The sequence below is a fragment of the Serinus canaria genome, chromosome 11 (assembly GCF_022539315.1).
Source record: "Serinus canaria isolate serCan28SL12 chromosome 11, serCan2020, whole genome shotgun sequence".
NCBI lineage: Eukaryota > Metazoa > Chordata > Aves > Passeriformes > Fringillidae > Serinus > Serinus canaria.
In genome coordinates this window covers 16,898,806-16,918,017 of record NC_066325.1, presented here as the reverse complement: position 1 = coordinate 16,918,017, position 19,212 = coordinate 16,898,806, and the positions used below count along the sequence as shown (strand labels likewise).

Below are 19,212 nucleotides of genomic sequence, written 5' to 3'. Positions count from 1 at the left end.
TCAATATTGTTCAGAAAATTTGATTCCATCATTGCCATGTAACTGCTTTATCTCCAACAATCTTGTAACCATAGTAACTAGATTAGAAAGTATTCCCCAAATGTTTTAAACTTCTTTTATTCTTATTAGCAACTCCAACCACTGAAAAAAATAATGGTAAATTATTGTTTTCTAGTTTTCCAAGGCATTTGCAACTTGTGTTTTTGTTCTGAAAGTCTTAAGTAAACAGGTGTATTTTAGCAAATTTTTCCAATAAAATTCTATTAGCTGAAAGAAAACAAATGTGTTCTGTGGGAATTGTTTATGTCAATGTCAGTATTCTTTAAAAAGGGAGGGCTGAAGGGACACCTCTCAGACAAAGAGACAAATCTGAAGTGCTGTTTCCACTTAACAGTTTGTTAGGACATCAAATACATATGTTTTAATGAGAATTAATGTGCTGTAGCCTAATAACTCATGGGCTTGCAGTGAAAGCCCTTTCATTTAATGGAGTGCTGCTCCTTTCATTGGAGCTTTTCCCTGAAGGTCAGAGTGTGCCATTCCTCCATGCAAGCCATGAATTTAATCAGATGTTAAACCCTGACCCCTCCAACCATCCATTGAGGCTCAGCTCAGCAGGGTTTTACACATTCTCAGGAACACCAGAGTAGCAGGAAAATTGGGGGTGTCTGTTCTGTCAGGATCAGAAGCAGCTTTATTATGCAGCAGTGATCACATATTTATCAAATATTGTGTTCCCTCCTCAACAGTGCTGGTGGAAATTAATTCCTCTTCTCTGGGTACCAGAAACTTTTCTTTTAATCTTATGCCAAAATTTATATCCATTAGTTATTACACCAGTGTATTCCTTTCCCTTAAATCATCTGGATTTACAGAGAATGCTTGTGCTAGGCAGAGCAAATTGAGCTCATATATATTTCTGCCCAGTCTTACCATACCTGGACTCTAACTTGATTTTTTCTCTAAACCCAATCTTTGTTTCTTGATGGATTTCAAAGAGCTTTATTTATTGCCTAAGTGCTTTTCATAAATAACACTCTTTTCCACTTGTTCACTTTTCTGCCTTGTTTGCTTCTTTTTTCTATATCCTTGTCTGTGGATATGCCTTTCCCACATGGAATTGTAGACATATTTTAGATGAATGCTCTCCTTACATGCCATCAGACTTATTCAAGGAATCAGAATTCCTTGTGTCTCTGTAATTCCAAATCCTCTCTGAAAAAGTTCCTCACCCACTTCTTCAACTGTCACCAAAATATTCTTGTCTTCTGGGTAAGCCAAAATTCTTGCTGATGACCATTCCCTGTTTTCTGACCATGCTCTGGCACAACACAACCATTGCATTTGACATGGTGATGATTTGAAAACAAACAATGGGATATTTAAAAAAAAAATTTAATAATCCAGTAAATTTTTCCTGTAGACTCCATGTCTAGTTCCATCATGAGAAATACATTCTTTTGCTTCCACATCATTTTTAGTAACTGAAACAAAGATTCATGGCAATAATTGGGATTCAGACCTTTCCCAAGGAAGCAGCTGATAAGCAGTCACACAGATCCCTCTCGTGGTGTTGGAAAGGTTTTGAGGTTTCTCTTCTCTGTGAGCCCACACCATTATCCTCCAGGCCTGGAAACCCTTCCTTGCCAGGTCCTTTCCTCCTCCACTTCTCTTTGGACTCCCTCTCAATTTCTGCTTCATTTTCCAGTGGTTCCAAAAACTTCTTAATCCAGCTTTTGTTTCACTCTGGCTCCTCTCTCTTGTTTTCCATGTCTTCCTCTGACCTACAAACCTTCTCTCTGGATTCTCTTCCCAGGCTGAGAGATCATGATCATCTTTTTTGACACTTCCATTTTTTTGCCTGAAGTTTGACATTTTTTTTACAGCTGCTTCTTTAGCCCATGACAATTCTCCTCTGTGAAGGATGCAATTTATGGTATATAAATAGTATATCCACTCAAAAATATCAGCTTGAAGCAGCTTTTTACATCCAGTTTTCTTCAGCTTCCTCCCTTCCTCAAGTGTTTTTCTACTGCTACTTTAACAGACAAGATGCATTTGCTCTTTGCCTTAAATTCACATTTCAGAAAAGAAAAAAAACAAAACACATTCTCATAGATCTTAAAGATTTTTATCCTGTTTGCAAGCCTGGACCACTTCTAGTCTTGAGTTTTTGTTGGAGTGGGTCCTGCCATGTATTTGCAGGTAACAGCCAGATCAGGGGCAGGAAGTATAGAAAGTTTCTGGTCCAAAATACCTGATCCAACCCCACACCCTTTCCAAAAGACAAAACAGACAAATAACAACAAAAAAAAAAATCTTATGGGAAAAAAATAAGGTTTTGGTTGTGATTTATTCAATAATTTCCTCCAAAGACTCCTGTGTACCTCCCTCTGTGTTCTGCCCTTCACTGAGCATAAAATGTCCTGCCAATTTTCATCAGGCCACTCATGGCTTCCAGATTTTACCTGCCAACAATTGCAATACTCATTCTTAACTCCTTTAAACTGAAGAATAGAATCCTTGATTCACCATTTGTCCATCAACAACATGAAGAGCAAATCCTCTGAGCCTGGGTAAACACAGCCTCTCTTTGCAGGTGTCCTTCTAGAGCTGGGACTTGTTGAGCATCTCCAGAATTCCCTTTGTGCTCCTTGGGGTCAGCATTCAAATGGCACCATCCTCAGTCAGAGTGTGTCACTGTTTTGTAGATGCACAGAGCCACCACTCTAAGTTAATCTTAGAAAACATTTCCATGGTGCAGTGGAGAATAACCTGCCAGTGGAAGTACAAAATAATCCTGCATCCCACTGCTTTGTGCTTCGTTTGGCTTTGTGTGGACAAATAAACCGGAAAAGCAGCATATGGAGAGAGGCTAAAAATTGAATATCATATCCCAGTGCTCTACCAGCAAGAGCTAAACAAAACACATCAATACCAGTCAAGAGCTGTAGCCTGGGCCATCTGGTCACAAAGGTTGTATTAAAATGTTTTACTCTCAGGGTTCTCCCTCAGGCACGAAGCATGATGTGCAAAACCTTAAATCCTGATGAAAGGTGAGACTTCTCCGCCTACAAACACAGCATGCCTGGGATAGTTATTTAATTAAGAGCTACCCTAGTGAAGGGTGTGGGAATGGCAAGGCAACAATCCAATTCCCGAGTGGGGATGCTGGAAAGCCAGGAGCAGCACAGAGAACAGGCTTGACACATGTACTTCCTTGTTAACCTAAGTACTAATTGAAATTTTTGTAATTAATTTGAACAACACACTGTTTTCACTTGTCCAGTGCAGTATCTCCTTCCTGATATACATAGATCAAAAATTCATAAAGGAAGTCCTCTAAAATTCCTTTTTTTTTTTCCCTTTATGGTGTGTTTCCTAACTGTGAAATAAAACTCAAATAATTGTCTTCCCCCTGCTCTCCTCTTTCCACACATCTGCCCTGCTCCCCACCAAGTGCTAATCAGCATTTCACCTGTTGGCTGCTGTAATCACTTCCAAACAACCTTGTGCAATTCCAGCCAGCACAGCATGGGCTGGAAAGAAAGTGGAAATCAGAACAAATTAATAAACCACACTGGTAATTTGCTAAAGCAGGGGAAAGGAAGGGAGAGTGAGAAAGAAAGGGAAAATAACACACTGGAAACCTGACTTCCATGTGAACATCCAGACAGGATCACATGGTGGGACCACACAGAACAAGTCCAAAATCTGAAATTGTCCTTATCTCCCATTCCATGCAGTCAGGAAAGCTTCACGTTCCTTCTCTGTTATAACATGCAAATTACTCATTCTCTGGATGTTTTGCCCCCTCCCCAAAACACCACAGAAAGCACAGGTAATCCTTCTGCAGGGATTTCAGCAGAGCAGAGATGGCAAAGGGTTTTTTTCCTGAGGTTCAGGAGAAACCAGCGCCCAGCAGGAGCTGTGATCCATCAGTCCTTGTGGGGCCCTGAGAGGCTTCTGAAGGTGAGCCCCAAAATATTTTGGAAGAGGAAATAAACACATTCCTCACACCTTATAAAAGTGAGCAACTAAGTGAATTTTTAAAAACTCACGAAGCTATGGAAAGTTGAGAATAAATATCTAAATTTAAGGGAGGGAGATGAGTTTGTGCAAGATCTGAAACAGGAACCAGTACTCTGAGTTATGACAGACATTCATTGGAGTTAGCAAGACCCCACAGCCTGTCTTGTGAAGATCTGTGACAAGTCAAAAAGACCTGAAATAACTGCTTTTCTTTCCAGCTTTGATTTTGAATGAACTTCTTCCCTACAATCAGTAGGTCTGAGAGTCCAAACCTTTTCATTTATGCTTTGTTCAGCATTCTAGGCTGACCTAGAATATGTCATTCCATTATCTTAAATACCTCTAAAACTCTTGTCTCCCCTGACACATGCATAACCTCTCTTTCTGTTTGCAATATACTCCAGCCAAATTAATCATCAGCACACCTAAACTGGAGCAATGCTGGAAAAAACCATAAAAGATTGCAAAAATTATGACAACTCCAAGTATTTCAAGGTGCTGATCATTTGAAATTCCTGTAATTTGAACATTAGTTGAGGACAGGTTTCTCAGGGCCTTTGAAAAACAGCCTGCCAGATGCTCTCACAGTTTTGTCTTTGCACATCCTCAAAGGCATCTGTGATGCCTGAGAAGCACTTCAGGAACAGGAACAAATCAGGGTGACAAGATGCCAGGAAAACATTGCAGTGCAAACAGGGCCTGGTTTGTCTCCTTGTGCCTGAGGAGCCCAGAACTCCCCTCCTAAACTCCCCATAAATAAAAACTTGGTGAAGGAACATCTACAGAGAGACTTGGGCTGCCTGAGATCCAAAAATTCAGTGTCCACAAGCAGAAGGAATGGGAGAGGGCAGGAAGAAATCTGGAATATTTCTACCAATGTGATAGGCACTGCAAGACTTTAAGAGCAATAGATCAATTACTTAATATCAACATTTCACCCAGTTTTGTTGACTTACCTTGCCAACTAATCTGGGGAATGGAGGTCTTTGATTTTCAGGAATTAATATTGGAGTTGCCAAAATAGCCCTTTTTTGTCTTGGAATTCCAAGGTTGCCTTCTAGTTTTAAGATTTCCTAAAGAAAAAGAAAAAAGGCCAATTAGTAAAACTCTCAGATATTCATTTGATATTCCCTTTCCCAGCACCTTTAGGCAAAATTCCCATGAGCCACCAGATTCTAAGTTTAGTATTATGTATTTTTCAGCAATTAGTGATAACATATCAAACCATGTATTTCATCTTTCAGGTTACTGCACTATTTTCAGTGGCAGTAGACAGCTCATATTGATTTTGTGCTCATGTAAACAAGTTTTAAACCTCATCAGGTGTGTCTACAATCCTGAACTGATCGCTGATTCAATCATAAGCCTTTAGCAAGGTCTGCTTTACCTCAAATATCTGCACAGACCAGTCAAAAGCCACATTGCAAAAACTTTTAGGGAATTTTCTCTAAATATATATTTATGGTGATATCTCTGAAGGCATAGATGAGGATAGACAACATCTACACTCAGCTACTTCTCAGCCCAGGCTTTCAATCAAACACAACAAAGTGAATTTGCAAACACAGTCCACAGGTAATGAACACTCAATAAACACCAACAGCTTCTAACTTCAAATCAGACACCAAAGCCCAGGTGTAACTCAAAATATGAGCTAGTAGGCTGTTTGTGTTGGATGTTTTGTGCTGGGGTTTGCTTTCTCTTAGAGAAAGCTTCATGCCATACTCTAAGAAAGAGCAAAAATAAAAGTTGTACGTACACAGGGCTCCTTTTTCTGCTGCATTTTCTGGAGCCTTTCTTTCCATCTGAGTTTCAGGCAGTTCAGCACTTCATGAGCTGCAGTGAACTCTCCACAGTGGCCTCTGGCCCCTGGAAAGCTCTGCCCACCACACCTTTGCTTTCTCTTCCCTTCTGCTCTCTGATCTGCTCAGTGCTCTCCCTGCAGGAGCTGCAGCTTCCCAGAGACCACTCTCCTTCCTTTGCTTCCTCCCACAGCCTCTGCAACTCTCTTCTCCAAGCACAGTTACTACCAAGGTCAAAAAAAGCCTCTCCCCATCTCCCAAAGCTCTGCCTTGATCCTTTTTTGGAAGAGGAAAAAACAACAAAAAAAGCCCCACAAAACAAACAAATGAAATGAAACAAAACAAACCAACCAAGAACCTGACAACGACAAAAAAGTCTAAATTTGTATGGTATTTGGAACTGTGGAACTGAAAAGTATTTCAATCACTGCTTTTCATTCAGGTTGTCATGGCAGTTTTATAAAAAATCACTGTTGAATTAAATGTCTCATTCCAGCCAGGCAGTTATATCCTGCAGATAACACCTTTCTCTCTTGATGCACAAACTCCAAACCCCAAAGTTTTCAGCCAGTTCTGGAATCCATGTTGTTGTATTATCAACTGATTCTTCATCACAAAATGAAAGCTCCATCCCTGGGCTGTGTTTTTATGGAATGTCAAAGCTGAATGAGTTTTTTGGTGGCACAATCTGGATCCATCAGCCAAGCTCTCCACAGGCTGCTCCTGCCTCCATCTGTGGCAATGCCTCCCATCCAACGAGCCTCTCACACACAACTCTGCTCTGCCTCTGCTGGCTTTAGCATCATTTCTCAAATTTGACTACAAGCAGGAGCAAGGGAAACTCAAGTTTTCTGAAGTTTGCTTTAGTCATGACAAAGTCAAAGAGCAGTGGGAACCACACAGAGAGTCCCTTCTCACAATGCTGCCAATTTTCATAACATTTTGAGGCTGCCCCTGGTCGAGTTCCCAGCTCTCCCAAAGGCTTTGCCATTTCTCTCTAATCTTTCAGTCTGAAGGCCACTCAGGTCCCTGTTTTTGTCTTTCAACTCCTCTCCCAAGAGTTTTCCTTAATAAAAATTCATGAGAAAGTTCAAGATAAAAACAGTGGAAGTGTCAAATGCAAAGAGCTGAATCCTGTCCAAAGGCAAAAGCACAGAGCAGTAAAGCTTTCAAAGCCACTTACTCTGCAAACACAGAGGGGCTGGCACGTGCCTGAGAAGATCCTGAGGAGCAAGAGTGACTCCCAGGATGGCCACAAGGAAAGCCCAGCTCTTCAGCCCTGCAGCAACAACATTTGTCTGATCCCACCTTTCAGTCCTGCTCCAGCTCTCGTGGTGTCCATCAGCTCAGGGAGAGGTGGGGGTTTGAACGAGACAAATCTGAATGCCTTGCTCATGTCCAGAGACCTGGGAGTCTTTGCAAATCAACAAGACATTCAGATTTGCTTATCTTTGTGTCATGGAAAGGTTTGGGTTGAAAGGGACCTTTAAAAGCCATCTGGTCCCACCTGCAGTAAGCAGGGAAATCTTCTTCCAACTATTACTTCACTGCCACCATTTCATAGCCAACTTTTACACCCTCTTTTTGAGTTCCTTAATTTCCCCTTCTAGGCATGGAATCAGCTCAGCCATAGTTTGGCTGATTCTCTGGTAATAAAGTTTGATTTCCTGTTCCCAATAAAAAAGCACCAAAGACAGCCTCCTCATTTTTCCATCATTTTGGATAAACTTGAATTGAGAGATGCCAGCCTGCCCAAACTACAACACCCTGCAAGCTGGAATTTCCCTGCATACTTCAAGAACTCTCCTCAGAGTTTTGTTTTGTTTTTCCTTCTTTTTATACCAGGCCTTCTTGCAGTGCTTGAATATTTGAATGAATGGCCTGGTCACTCTCCAGCAGCACAAACCATTACTCTTGGCAGAGAAAATTTCATTAGAACTTGTCATGGGAATAGGGTGGCTGAATTCTGGGATCGATTTGTCACAATTGGGGTTGGAAACACTGCTGGAGTGGCAATCTGTAATCCTCTGTGGTGACCAGAAAAGTGCTTCAGTTTCTTGTCATTTAGTTGGTGTTATATACTAAGGTTGATGGTATAAAATGGGGTCAGCCCTAAATACAAAAAATAAAATTAATTGGATGCTTGTTGCAAGCAAAGTTCATCTGAAATAGAGAATGGGGTGGGGCAGTCTGAGGTATATTGGTTTTCCTACAAAATAGCATCACAAAAATGCTGAAAAACTGGAACTCTTAGCAGCTGAAGATAAGAAATATTTTTTATATAATTCTCAGTTGACATTTTAAATCATGCTGTAATATTTAATTCCTTTATGTGTGGTATTTCTATCATCAGAATATTGTTATCTTGTTATCAGCAGTTTTGAAGTTAATTATTTCTAAAATACATGCCCAAACCAGAAAAATATTTTCACATGTTGGTAGTAATATAAAAAAATCTCAGAAATGTGCTGGAACTTTAAGTTAATGAACAACTGTTTAAACAAATAATGAACTCAATGAATAAATTTAAGAAATTTAAAGGTCAATGGCATTCACACAAACATCTGCTCAAAAGCATTCTGTCCTCAATGCCCATAAATGTCACCCTAAAAATCACTTTGTGTGCTTGGGAAGAACAAACCCAGTAAAACGCAGCTGGCCAAGGGGAATTGGGTATTTCAGAGAAAAAACTGCCAAGCTGGTGATGCATGGCCAGATACAATATCTAATGGAAATTGCTGGTGAAACTTGGTTTAATTAATCTGGGTGTTCCTTCTCCTATAATGGTTCCATAAGAGGAGAGGCAGAGCCTCCCACTGCCCATTTCTCATCTATCCATTAACTGCAGAGACACCTGGAGATCTCAGCCCTCAGCTTTGCTCCTGGGCCCTCCATCTGCCTGGGCCAGAGGGAGTTTTAAAGGATGGAGGCTCCTGTTATCTCTAGAGGAGTCAAAACCAGAGGTGAAAACAGTTATCCTGGTTCAAACCATTTGGTCATGTGTAAATCAGAACCATTTCAATGCTAGTTTATCCCAGACTGTTTTTGATACATAGGTGACAAAACTGTGGTGGAGACACACCTGAATTTTTACTTTGTGAAATAATTAATTCCATGATTGCCCTGAACTTCTGCAGTATCTTTTTTGATGGAAAAGTTCTGTATCTATTGAAATATCAGCTTCATTTATCTGCACACCTGCCTTATTCTGTGGCAGGGAAAAGTTTTGCTAAGATAAAACAAAGTACCACTAACTTTGCTTTAGCCATGGGATTTACCTGCTGAGAATAATACACTCTTTTTTTAAATTAACATTGCAGACTTTTTTTGGTCATCATTTAGAGAATGTTATTCTCATTTTGAAGCATATGTGAATCACCCCCTCTTACAGGAAAGCTCATATTGGTTCAACACTGCTCATTAAATATAATGAGGTGTCCCTTATACACAAACAACCAAATATGCTCTGGCTGCCTCATCTGTCAAACTCAACTGAAATCCAGGCTTGAGGAGAAAGACAATGGCTGACCTTATGCCTCTATGTTCACTAGGATACATTAGCAACACATCACTTATCATGGGTAAAAATACCTTTTCTCCATCCCTGCTGTGCTTGCACTTGTAGCAAAGCAAATAAAACCAGACTGTTCTTACAGCATGCCAGGAGAAATGAAAAATTCCTAAAGATGTCCCAAAACCTTCAGCACCTCAAATAAATGTAAATGAAATAAGGAAAGCAATTTTTGATGCCATTGCCTAGGTACAAAAGCCTTAAGAAAAGTGTGCTGTAATAAGAATTTACATTAAAAATAGGGAATTTTGGTTTGGTTTTTCTTTCACTTAATGAAATCATCTGCTTTTGGGTGAGATACCAAATTGCCACTGAAAATAAAAACACGGTGGAGATCTGAAGCTATTAAAATCTTTCAAAAACCTGATTCTTTTGAGATTTAACCGAAACCACCTGTAAATTACATTGCACAGCATGGACACAAGGCCTTAACCTCTTACTCTCAGTATTCCTGCTCCCAGTATTCCACTGAGTGGACTCATTTCTCTGCTCACATTGGAAGAACTCAAAATTCAAGAGCACTTTTAACACTCAGAAAGGAGAAAGCACAGGTAGAACACAGATCTCAGTTCTAGGGCTGATAAATGAGTTAAAGATGAGTTTTTGGTGGGACAGTAATCTACATGAAGCCACAAAATCTGTAGATCAGCAGAACACACAAACAGCTCCAAATGCGGAATAACACAAGCAGCTCCACGATTCCCTCCTGGGATATAAGGACAATTTCTAATAAATAAAGTTTATTTCTTAGGTGAAATAAATATTATTCATAGCAGAAGTTGTTTCACCTTGGCAAACCAGCTCTCTATGTCTTGCTGCAGGGCAGCCAGCTGTGAGACTGTGCAGAGAATTAACACATTTCATATCCTTACTCTGGGCTCAAGTGCTATGGGATTCACTGCATTGTAACAGGGCTGCACAAAAGCAATTCCATGGTACCCTGAAGAGAAAGAGTGTATGTGAAAGCCATGTGTGCTGGTGAATGATGCAGCAGCTGCAGTCCCAGACCCCTGCCTGAGTGGACACACCAGCCACATTGGTCCCTTGGCCTGTGCAGGTGCACCAGCTGGGCACCCCCAGGTGAATCCTGCGCTGTGCACAGCATTAACCACATGGAGGGCACCCAGCTATGGATCAATTTCCATTTACCTCATGCTGAAAGACAAGAAAATAAAGACCACATTTGTTAAGAGTGTGAGAAGTGTGTTTTTAGCTGGAGCAATCAAGGTGAGTTTAACTAGAAGGGCCTTTCAATAATTCCCATTAGAACTGCTACTCTCTTGCGTGTATTATATTGCAGTCATTGCCTGCACAACTTCCTCCCTCCTTTCCTGCTCTGCTAACTCCTAGCAAAAATAACTTTGCCCAAGAGTGCAGAGCAGGGCTGTGTTGTGTTTAGATCCCCCAAAATAGTCTGGGTGTATTCTCCAAGGCCTGCCTATGCATGCAGGGTGCTCCCCAGAGCTGCATTCCTGAGCTCCCCGTACAGGAGCTGCCAGGCTGACAAATGAAGCCATGCTCTGTGATGAAGACAAAATGCCCACTTAGATCCAGGCTCCAGCAAAGCTCCTCAGTCACCAGGCTGGATTTCAAGTCTGGTTGAAAGAAGAAATGTTAGTGCATTAATCCACTTCACTGCTTGGTCCAGCTACTCGGAACAAATTCATTAACGGGCATTAACTGAGTCCAGAAAGCTGAAATCATAGTGTATTAATCCACTTCTCAATTTGGGCTCTAGTTTTACTCTTCAGCACAAATTAACAGGCAGTAACTGCCCGACAGCAGCAGCTTAACTCTGTTGTGTGTCACAATGAAGAGACAGAGCTGTAGTGCCTTGTGGACAGCCTTTCATTATCACCTGAGCACTGCTGGCCTTCCTGCTGCACTCTGCCTGCATTTTTCAAAGGTGAGAATACAAGACCTAAACATGCCCTGTGTTATTTGTTCCCACCACAGTGACCCAATTAAATTCACAGGACAATGCCTCTTAGTTCTAAACCTTTCATTAGTCTGGACAGTCTCAAAGATCCACACAGTATTACTAAAGAAGAGAGCACCCAGTTGAAGTTCTGACTTGGATAAAAGGTGTCCAAAATTCACATGCAATGAACCAAGTTTTAAAAAGTATTCATTCCAAGACACATAAAAAAAAAAAAAAAAAAAAAAAAAAATGCAGCCATTCACTCAAATTTGACTCCTAGATTTGATTTCTGCTGAATTTATGAAATATGCTGGCTAGAAATTGCAACATTGTTTTGGTTTTGCTGTGTCTGTTTTGGGGTGGGAAATCAAAGCACAGCTTTTTTTGCAGAAGGCTCCCAAAAGAAAACTGAAACATGCAAGATAGAGACCCAGACACAGGCTTGGACATCTTTCTGGATTCTCACATTTCTCCTTAATCACATGCTGGCAATTAAGTCTGCTCCAGGAAATTCAAAGAGTGTACCTGTCAGGAATCAGAGGCAAATTAATTGCTGTACTGGAACAGATCAATGATTCATGAGCTGTAACATCAAGCTGCTAACAATATTAATTGCCACATACTTCAGGGAGAAGAGCCTAAAATGACAGGAGCCAGAGTTTACAATGGTTTGAAGATGTTTTTTCTGGATTATAACTGCAGAAACTAAAGCCAAGTACACTTTACAGCACATGAAATGTGACATGAGAGTTCCCAACTGTAAATCATTCCAATTCATATGTTTGAATCTGAGCTTCTTGCCCTAACAACCTGCAGCCAGAGGAGCACAGAAATATTTATATTCCTTAGTTCACACCTGCTGACCTTTAACTGAGCATCTCCATGGTATGAGAACAGTCCCCACCTACACAAACACCAAGTAAACAGGTTTTATTAAAGTTTCCTGGCCAAGAGAAGGCAGATCCAGACTTACTCCCTGCATGTCATTTGCCTGGCAACTCCAGTGCTACTTGTTTGTGTGGCATTGGCCATGGGCTTCCCACTCTGTGTTTCTGAGCAGTGGGAAGCAGAATCCAAGATTATTTAAAGGAAATGATTCTCTCAAAGCTCTCAGAGCAGGGCTGGAGCACTCCAGTGCTCCTTGTTAAGTCCAGGGCAATGACTGAGCAGGGACAGCCAGCCCAGCAGGCACAGGGGACAGAGCAGCCACAGGTTCTCCATTGTTCTAATAATTGCTCCCACACACCTTCCAGTGAATGCTGTTATTTTAGCACTCCACAGATCTGAAACCCCTGCTCAGGTCTTGATTTCTAATCCCGTGTCTTTCTGAGAAAGAAATTATATATTCTAATGCATTCAAAAGTCTGGGCTCTGACCAAAGGAGATTATCCACCCCTTTATTTCCACTTTACTTTTTTGTCCATATTTCATATTTTTTCAGGTCTGTCAGATAAGTTCTATTTTTATCTATATGCATTTTCTTGCTCCCAAAGTAACTGAAGTCATTAAAGGCAGACCTGGGATGTCTGCTGCTTCCACTGACACACTGGAATTGAAACAGGACAATTCTAGAACTGAAAACCTGGGTTCTCACAGCTTGAGCTAAACCAGCAATATTTCTCTACCCCTCGTAACTATCCATCATGCCAGCCCCAGAAGAACCTCGAGTGGACTGTGTTTAAATGTCTTTATGAATTTGTAAGAATGCTTCTCCAGCTCTCACTGCACATGCCAAGTACAAAGGTCCTGCCTCCCAAGGTGACCAAAGAGCCTGCGTGTGTCAGAGCAGGAACAGCATGCTGCTGCTGCCAAGTGCAGGATTTCCAAGGAATGTGAGGAAATTAATCCAACTCTGCATGACTCAACTTTGTTCACACCATTCCCTTTGGAATCCCAGCTCCAAAATCAAACCTTCAGCACTGTGCTTGAGGGTCTGGCTGCTCTTGCCTGATCATTGCACAGAGCAGTGAAGTGCAGCATGACTTTCTTAGCCTAAAATAGCTTCATTTTGCTGGAGCTATCTAATAGAGACAAGTTAATAAATTGCAGCCTTCCTAATTTGATACATTTTTGGTCCTGTTTCAGTTTACAAACTGTCCATTAGCAGACCCTGAAATCTGTGAACAAATACATTATCTACCATTATACGCAAGTTTTTCAGATGAGTAATTTTTGATCTTCAGATTGCTCAGGCAGTTGCTTGGAAACATTTGTCTGTATTAGTTACACAAGTCATGTGGCATTATTTGTCTCTTCAGATTGGATGGTTTCTGTGAATAAGCAACAGAGCATGAAATGCAAATTTCATGATCTAAAATTCAGAACTTGCTTTTGGCAAGGATTTGATTTATTACATTTAGAGCACAAGATGAAAACAAAAAGGTTATCTCTGTGATCTGAATGACTTGATGGGAAGTGATGCCTGTGTCATTTGGAGGAGTAATGGCATAAATTACCAAATCAAAAATAAAAAAATGTAAAAGATGGAATGAGGTTTGGAATAGCTGTGCTGTGGAGAATGACCCCATGCAATGGAAATTCTTCTGTTGATTTGTGCTTTCCAGGGAATAGCACTTTTCTAGATTAAAACATAGGTGGGTAGGTCAGAAAATTCGTGGGAGCTCAAGTAAACCATTCTTTTTCTTCTTTTAGAATTTTGAGCAAGCAAAGAAATAGAAGCAAGTAGTTTTGTTCATATTGATGGTAACAGCCTGGTATCATTCAATAAGGCTGAAAAAAGTATTCATTGCATTTCACTGTGCATTATATAAAATACAACAGAATCACTTTTCTGCTGATTCTATCAGTGTGAGGGAATTGGAAACTCACACATTTTGGCTTTTAACTTTGTAAAAGAACCACTTGTGTTTGCCTAAGTGTTTCTGCACTGATAGTAATGATTTTTCCTCTCTATTGGATGCAACAATTAATTAAAGTGAAATCATTGGTTCAAAACTAAATATGGAATTTTACCAGCAGAGACTGGTCCTTTCAGTTGGAGAGAACCAAATATGGTCAAACAATGTTACTGAGCACACTCAGACTGTGATCCAGGCTACTCCACCAACTATAAATCCCACATCCAAAACATAGCCAGAGTCCAGGAGACTGAACCTAACAAACCCTGAAGGAGGAAATTGTGCTAAAAAAGTGGGAAAAAAAAAAAAGAAAGAAAATCACTGGGCTTTTTTTTCCCCCAATAAAAATTTAAACCCAGAGTGCAAGAGCAGTAAAAATCATTTGCAAAGAAGAAAATACCTCTGAGGTCTTGTCTGAATTCTAGTGCCACGAGAAAATATAAAAGTGTTGGGTCTGATTTTAAGTGGCATTTGTGATAGCTGGCAGAAACATATCCCACTGCTAATTAGGTAAAGTCTCTGACTAACTTTCCTGCTACTCCCAGGCTTTCCCTGGTTCTTTTCAGGCTGGCATCTTTGCTAGGAACAAATGCCAGGGTCCCAAACGACAGCCAGTGCCTGGCAGCTGCAGCCTGACTGCAGACCAAAATATTTGTGCCACCCCTGATTTAAATCAGGCTCAGTTTTGAAAGGCCTGTGAGTAGCCCATGATTAAGATCAAACCCTTCTGCTGGCAGAGACAGCCCTGAGGGTGTGTGAGATATGGGTGTGCAGTCCTTGGTTACTGTGTAATGCTCTGCCCCATAAATCCCAGCAAAGGGGCTCAGAACCAGCCAGGAGTGGTGTCACACTCTGGGCACCTCTCAGAGTGCACCTCTCAGATGCCAAGGGGTTATTAATGAACTGCTCAAACACTAAATATGAACTTGTTTAGAAAACAAAGGTATCAATTTGTGTTTTAACAAAACCAAATACTTCAATAATCCCAAATGTCTCCACTGCTTTCCAGGTTTGTGTAAAGAGTCACACATTTCTTAAATGCCAAAGAATCACCTTTTGTCTCCATCCTTTCTCCAACACACATCTCAGTCAGATCATGCTCGTCCCTTTTCAAACGCATGGTGTTCCCTTCTAACTGCATACAGAAACTTCCTTTAAGGAATATGAGCTTATAAATCACAACTCTTTGCCCGTGCTTTCAATCAGGCATAAAAAACAAAAAAAGACCCAGCATGCAGGGCTAAGATTAAAAGTTGGATTCATATTAAAGAACGGTGCCTTTTTACCATTGAAGCTGAAGCTGTAGATTATTCTGTGCTGATTAAGTACTACAGTGGGCAAAGGACTTTCTCATAATGAACACTGCTGTAAAACAATTTATCTACAAGAAAGGAAACAAGTTTGCATAATCCATTTATGGTTGATTCAGCTTTAGAGGAATTTGTTATATAAATATATCTCACCCTGGGGAATTGTTTTGCCAAAATAACTAATGAAAGTGTTTGAACAACTTAACACTGATAATTAATAGGATTTTTCAGCATCACAATGGAAAATGACACCTTCCCATGTACATTAACCATCATATCAGTGAGAGACAAAAACTTGGCAAACTCCAACAGCCAAACACATCAGAAAGTAGAAAATGGATTAATGAATTCACTTAGCAGATGCAAAATTGCTAAGCTGGTGACATGTTTTAACTGAGCCTCAAAAGGTGTTTAACAATACTTCCTTTAAAAACATTCCCTAGCTCAGTAATTACCAATTTTAAAAAATCTTAATTAATAGTTCAGTTGTTCAAGTGACATCACTAATACTCTGCTATCATGCTGGAATGTTTGAGTAAACATTACCAAGTCCCATTATGTTGTTATCCACTTTGCTGGCAATCTCAAGCAATGTTTTAAGTTTAGGTGTCAATATTTAATCACCAAGAAGGATCACAAGCTCATCAATAATGCCTTGCCAACTGCAATTCCCTAGAGACTTCAAACTTACAGTGAACTTCACCTGCTTTTGTGGTCACATAATTATTTTTATTATGCTTTGTGGCAATGTTGGCTGCCAAAAAAGGTTGTCCTAAAATCCCAGTGTGACAAAAATCAATTTTCAGATGCAAATGAGGGTGCCATAGGTGACATTTTTCATACCCAATAAATTGCCTGTCTGTGGCTTTGAACTAATGGACACATAAACAAGAGAGATTGGTGCCAAGGTATTGCATTATAATCTTAGTGAAGTTTTATGAGACTCATGCTACAGGCTGCAAAGGGAAAATAAAACAGAGGGAGGGCAAAGGGAAAATAAAACAGAGGGAGGGGCCATGAACAATTTGAGGAGACCTGTAACAATTTATTTATTTTTTCTTTATTTTTTTCCTGAGTTCTCATTTTCCATCCAGCTACTTCTGCCCTCCTCTCCTCCCTCCTTCTTTTATTTTAATTTTAGGGCTCTTCATGACTCCTTCTGTCTGTCACAACTTTTATCTCATTGTGATCCTACACTTCTCTTCTGCTCTGTCCCTTACCCGTCTTCCCAATTTCCCTCCCAGAAAATTTATGCAAACAAAATTTCTTCCCATCATTCATTTTTAATTCTGACAGCTCTGTGTCCATCTGCCTCCACCTCCTTGAGGTGATATTTAAACTCCCTTAAGAAATAGTGGAAATACACTGAAACTCTCATTACCTTTAGAAACAACAAAGGCTTTAAGAGAACTCTCTGCTCGTGTCAGGCATGGCTGCACTTCAATGAGGAAATCTGCATTTGCACCAAACAAATATTTGGGATTTCATAGCCTTGTCTGAAGCTTATCCTGAATAATCACAAAATTCTAGAGCCTGCAAATTTAGGTTGGAAGTCCTGTGAGATATTTACCCTTGCAGTACAAATAGAAACAAGATAAACCCAATATTTTTATGCTGTGTTGATAGTATTGTTTCCAATTGCAGTTGAAATGAAAGATATGGTTGCATAATAGCTTCTCAAGCCTCTTCAAAAGATGTAAGTAAAGTTCAAATCTTAAGCTTTTGAAACTTTAATCTTGGAATAAAGAACAATCTTTTTGTTATTTCACATTTCTCTCCTGTTAAGAAAACATGAATGATTCTGAAATGACAAAGAAATGAATCCTTCATCAGACTTATCCCCATGCAAGGGCTGAATAATAATTTTGGGGAAAGATCTGGAAAATGCCCATTTCAACCTCTCATTTTTAATAAACAACATTATTGCTGCTGATTCTCCTTAGCTGTTTTGAGTTTTGTTTGGGGTAGAAGAGAAGAAAAGGAACTTTTTCATCTATTTCCCTCCTCCTGCAAAATCAGAGCCCTCTGAAGCCAAAAAACCACTGCTCCTTGTCTTTGCCCATCAGCATCATGTGCAGAGCTGCAGAAGTGCTGGGACAATGCTCCCAGGCACAGAGGGCACTGTTGGGGTGTCCTGTGCAGGGCCAGGGCTGGGCTTTGATGACCCCAGTGGGTCCCTTCCAGTTTAGGATATTCTGTGACCGTCAGCACCACAGAGAGGCAGAGCTGGTGTCTCAAACTGTGCAGGAACAGCTCTTTAAACACAGCTTTAAACTTGTGTCACAGCTCTCTAAATACAGCTCTAAAGTTGTGTTTATGCCACTGCTCTGGCTGGCCAAGTAGCCTCAGTGTATTCCCCAGAGCCAGGAGTTTGTTCCCATTGCCAGAGCAACACTGGGCAAGGCTGGAATCCAGGGCAGAGCGCCAGGGCCGTCCCCACCCTGCTCTTCTGAGCAGGGAACCCATGGTGGAGAGTGTGGAACACCCTGTTCCCTGCCTTTTTTGGTCACCACAGGCATCTGCTGCCCAAGGCAGTGAATACCCACAGCTCCTCTCTCCTCATCACTCCATTTCTGCATGGCTTGTTAGTCCTGCAAACATTCAGAGAGTCTTTCATTCCAAAAGTCCACAAGTGGCTTCAGTGGCCAAATTCCCTGGTCAGATTAATTATCTCTGTCACTGCAGGAAGTGCAGGAAGTGTCTGATAGAAAATTCCCAGGTGGTGGAGAATTTACCTTCTAGTAAATTTACACCACAGAGCAGTACCACACTCTGCTCCTCCTCCAGAGCACCAAAGGATTTCTGAGTTGTTCACACCACAGGCTGGTTTCAACATAAAACTCAGTTTTAAGGTTTTACAGTACTTCTGGAAGCAGCTTCAAGTTGTAGGGATGAAAGAAATCTACCCTAGGCTACAAAATAGGATTTTATTTCTGAGTGAGATTTGCCCAGCCCATATCTCTCAGCAGCAGGACATAGCAGCCAAAATACCAATTCAATCACACTCACCAATTTAGCCCCCTAAAACACCAACCCTGAACTTGGAATAACTTCTTAGATGTCAGGTGTATTAATTGAAACTACATCAGGGGCAAAAGGTGTACAAAGAAATTCAGGAAAATTAAAGTTCTGAGAGCTGGTTCTACAGTCCTGATCTCTACTGCCACAGTCCAAAGCTATTATTTTACAAAAAGTTAATTTTAAAATAGATTTTACAAAGTAGCATAGTTTTATGAGTCCTTATTCAACACAGAGCTCTAGGACTCATTCATTCAAGTTGTATTCCACCTGTAAATATTAAAGACTGAAGAAAACTGGGATAAATTAAACAGAGTTGCTTAAAGGTTCTATAAATAGCCCTGTACTATGTCACTTTTGTAGGTGTCTGCTTTGTTGACAGTCACTTTATTCCAGTTTCCCTGTAGAGAACATGAGACAGCCACCTAAAGAAAACCCCTCCTAATTAGAACAAGGCAGGCACTAAACCTATCCCCTGGCTTATCTCTGTATTTGTAGCTGGAGTTCATTAACTTGTCAGCACTGATTCCTTCTGAATAGGAAAGTGAAATGAAAAAATGACGTGCAAATCAATATCAACTGTTAAGCCGTGTTCTCATTTAGCACAGTGTCAGATATGAAATATTGAGAATCAAAATGAAAATTTCTGGTGGAAAAACATGCTTAGTGGGCCATTTTTATAAGACAATTATTACAGTGA

The 19,212-nt window shown here is 40.5% G+C and overlaps 2 protein-coding genes across 4 annotated transcripts in view; one reads left to right on the top strand and one right to left on the bottom strand.

Moving 5' to 3' along the window:
• SDR42E1 (short chain dehydrogenase/reductase family 42E, member 1) overlaps positions 1 to 19,212 on the top strand; it is a 1,031,186-nt gene that overhangs the window by 591,155 nt on the left and 420,819 nt on the right. The window lies entirely within an intron of this gene.
• Positions 1 to 19,212, bottom strand: part of CDH13 (cadherin 13) — a 438,545-nt gene that overhangs the window by 252,756 nt on the left and 166,577 nt on the right. For both annotated transcript variants that reach the window (XM_009090753.4, XM_018914682.3), the window contains exon 4: positions 4,989 to 5,105. In XM_009090753.4, the coding sequence (XP_009089001.1) occupies positions 4,989 to 5,105 (117 nt within the window). The remainder of the gene's footprint in view (positions 1 to 4,988; positions 5,106 to 19,212) is intronic.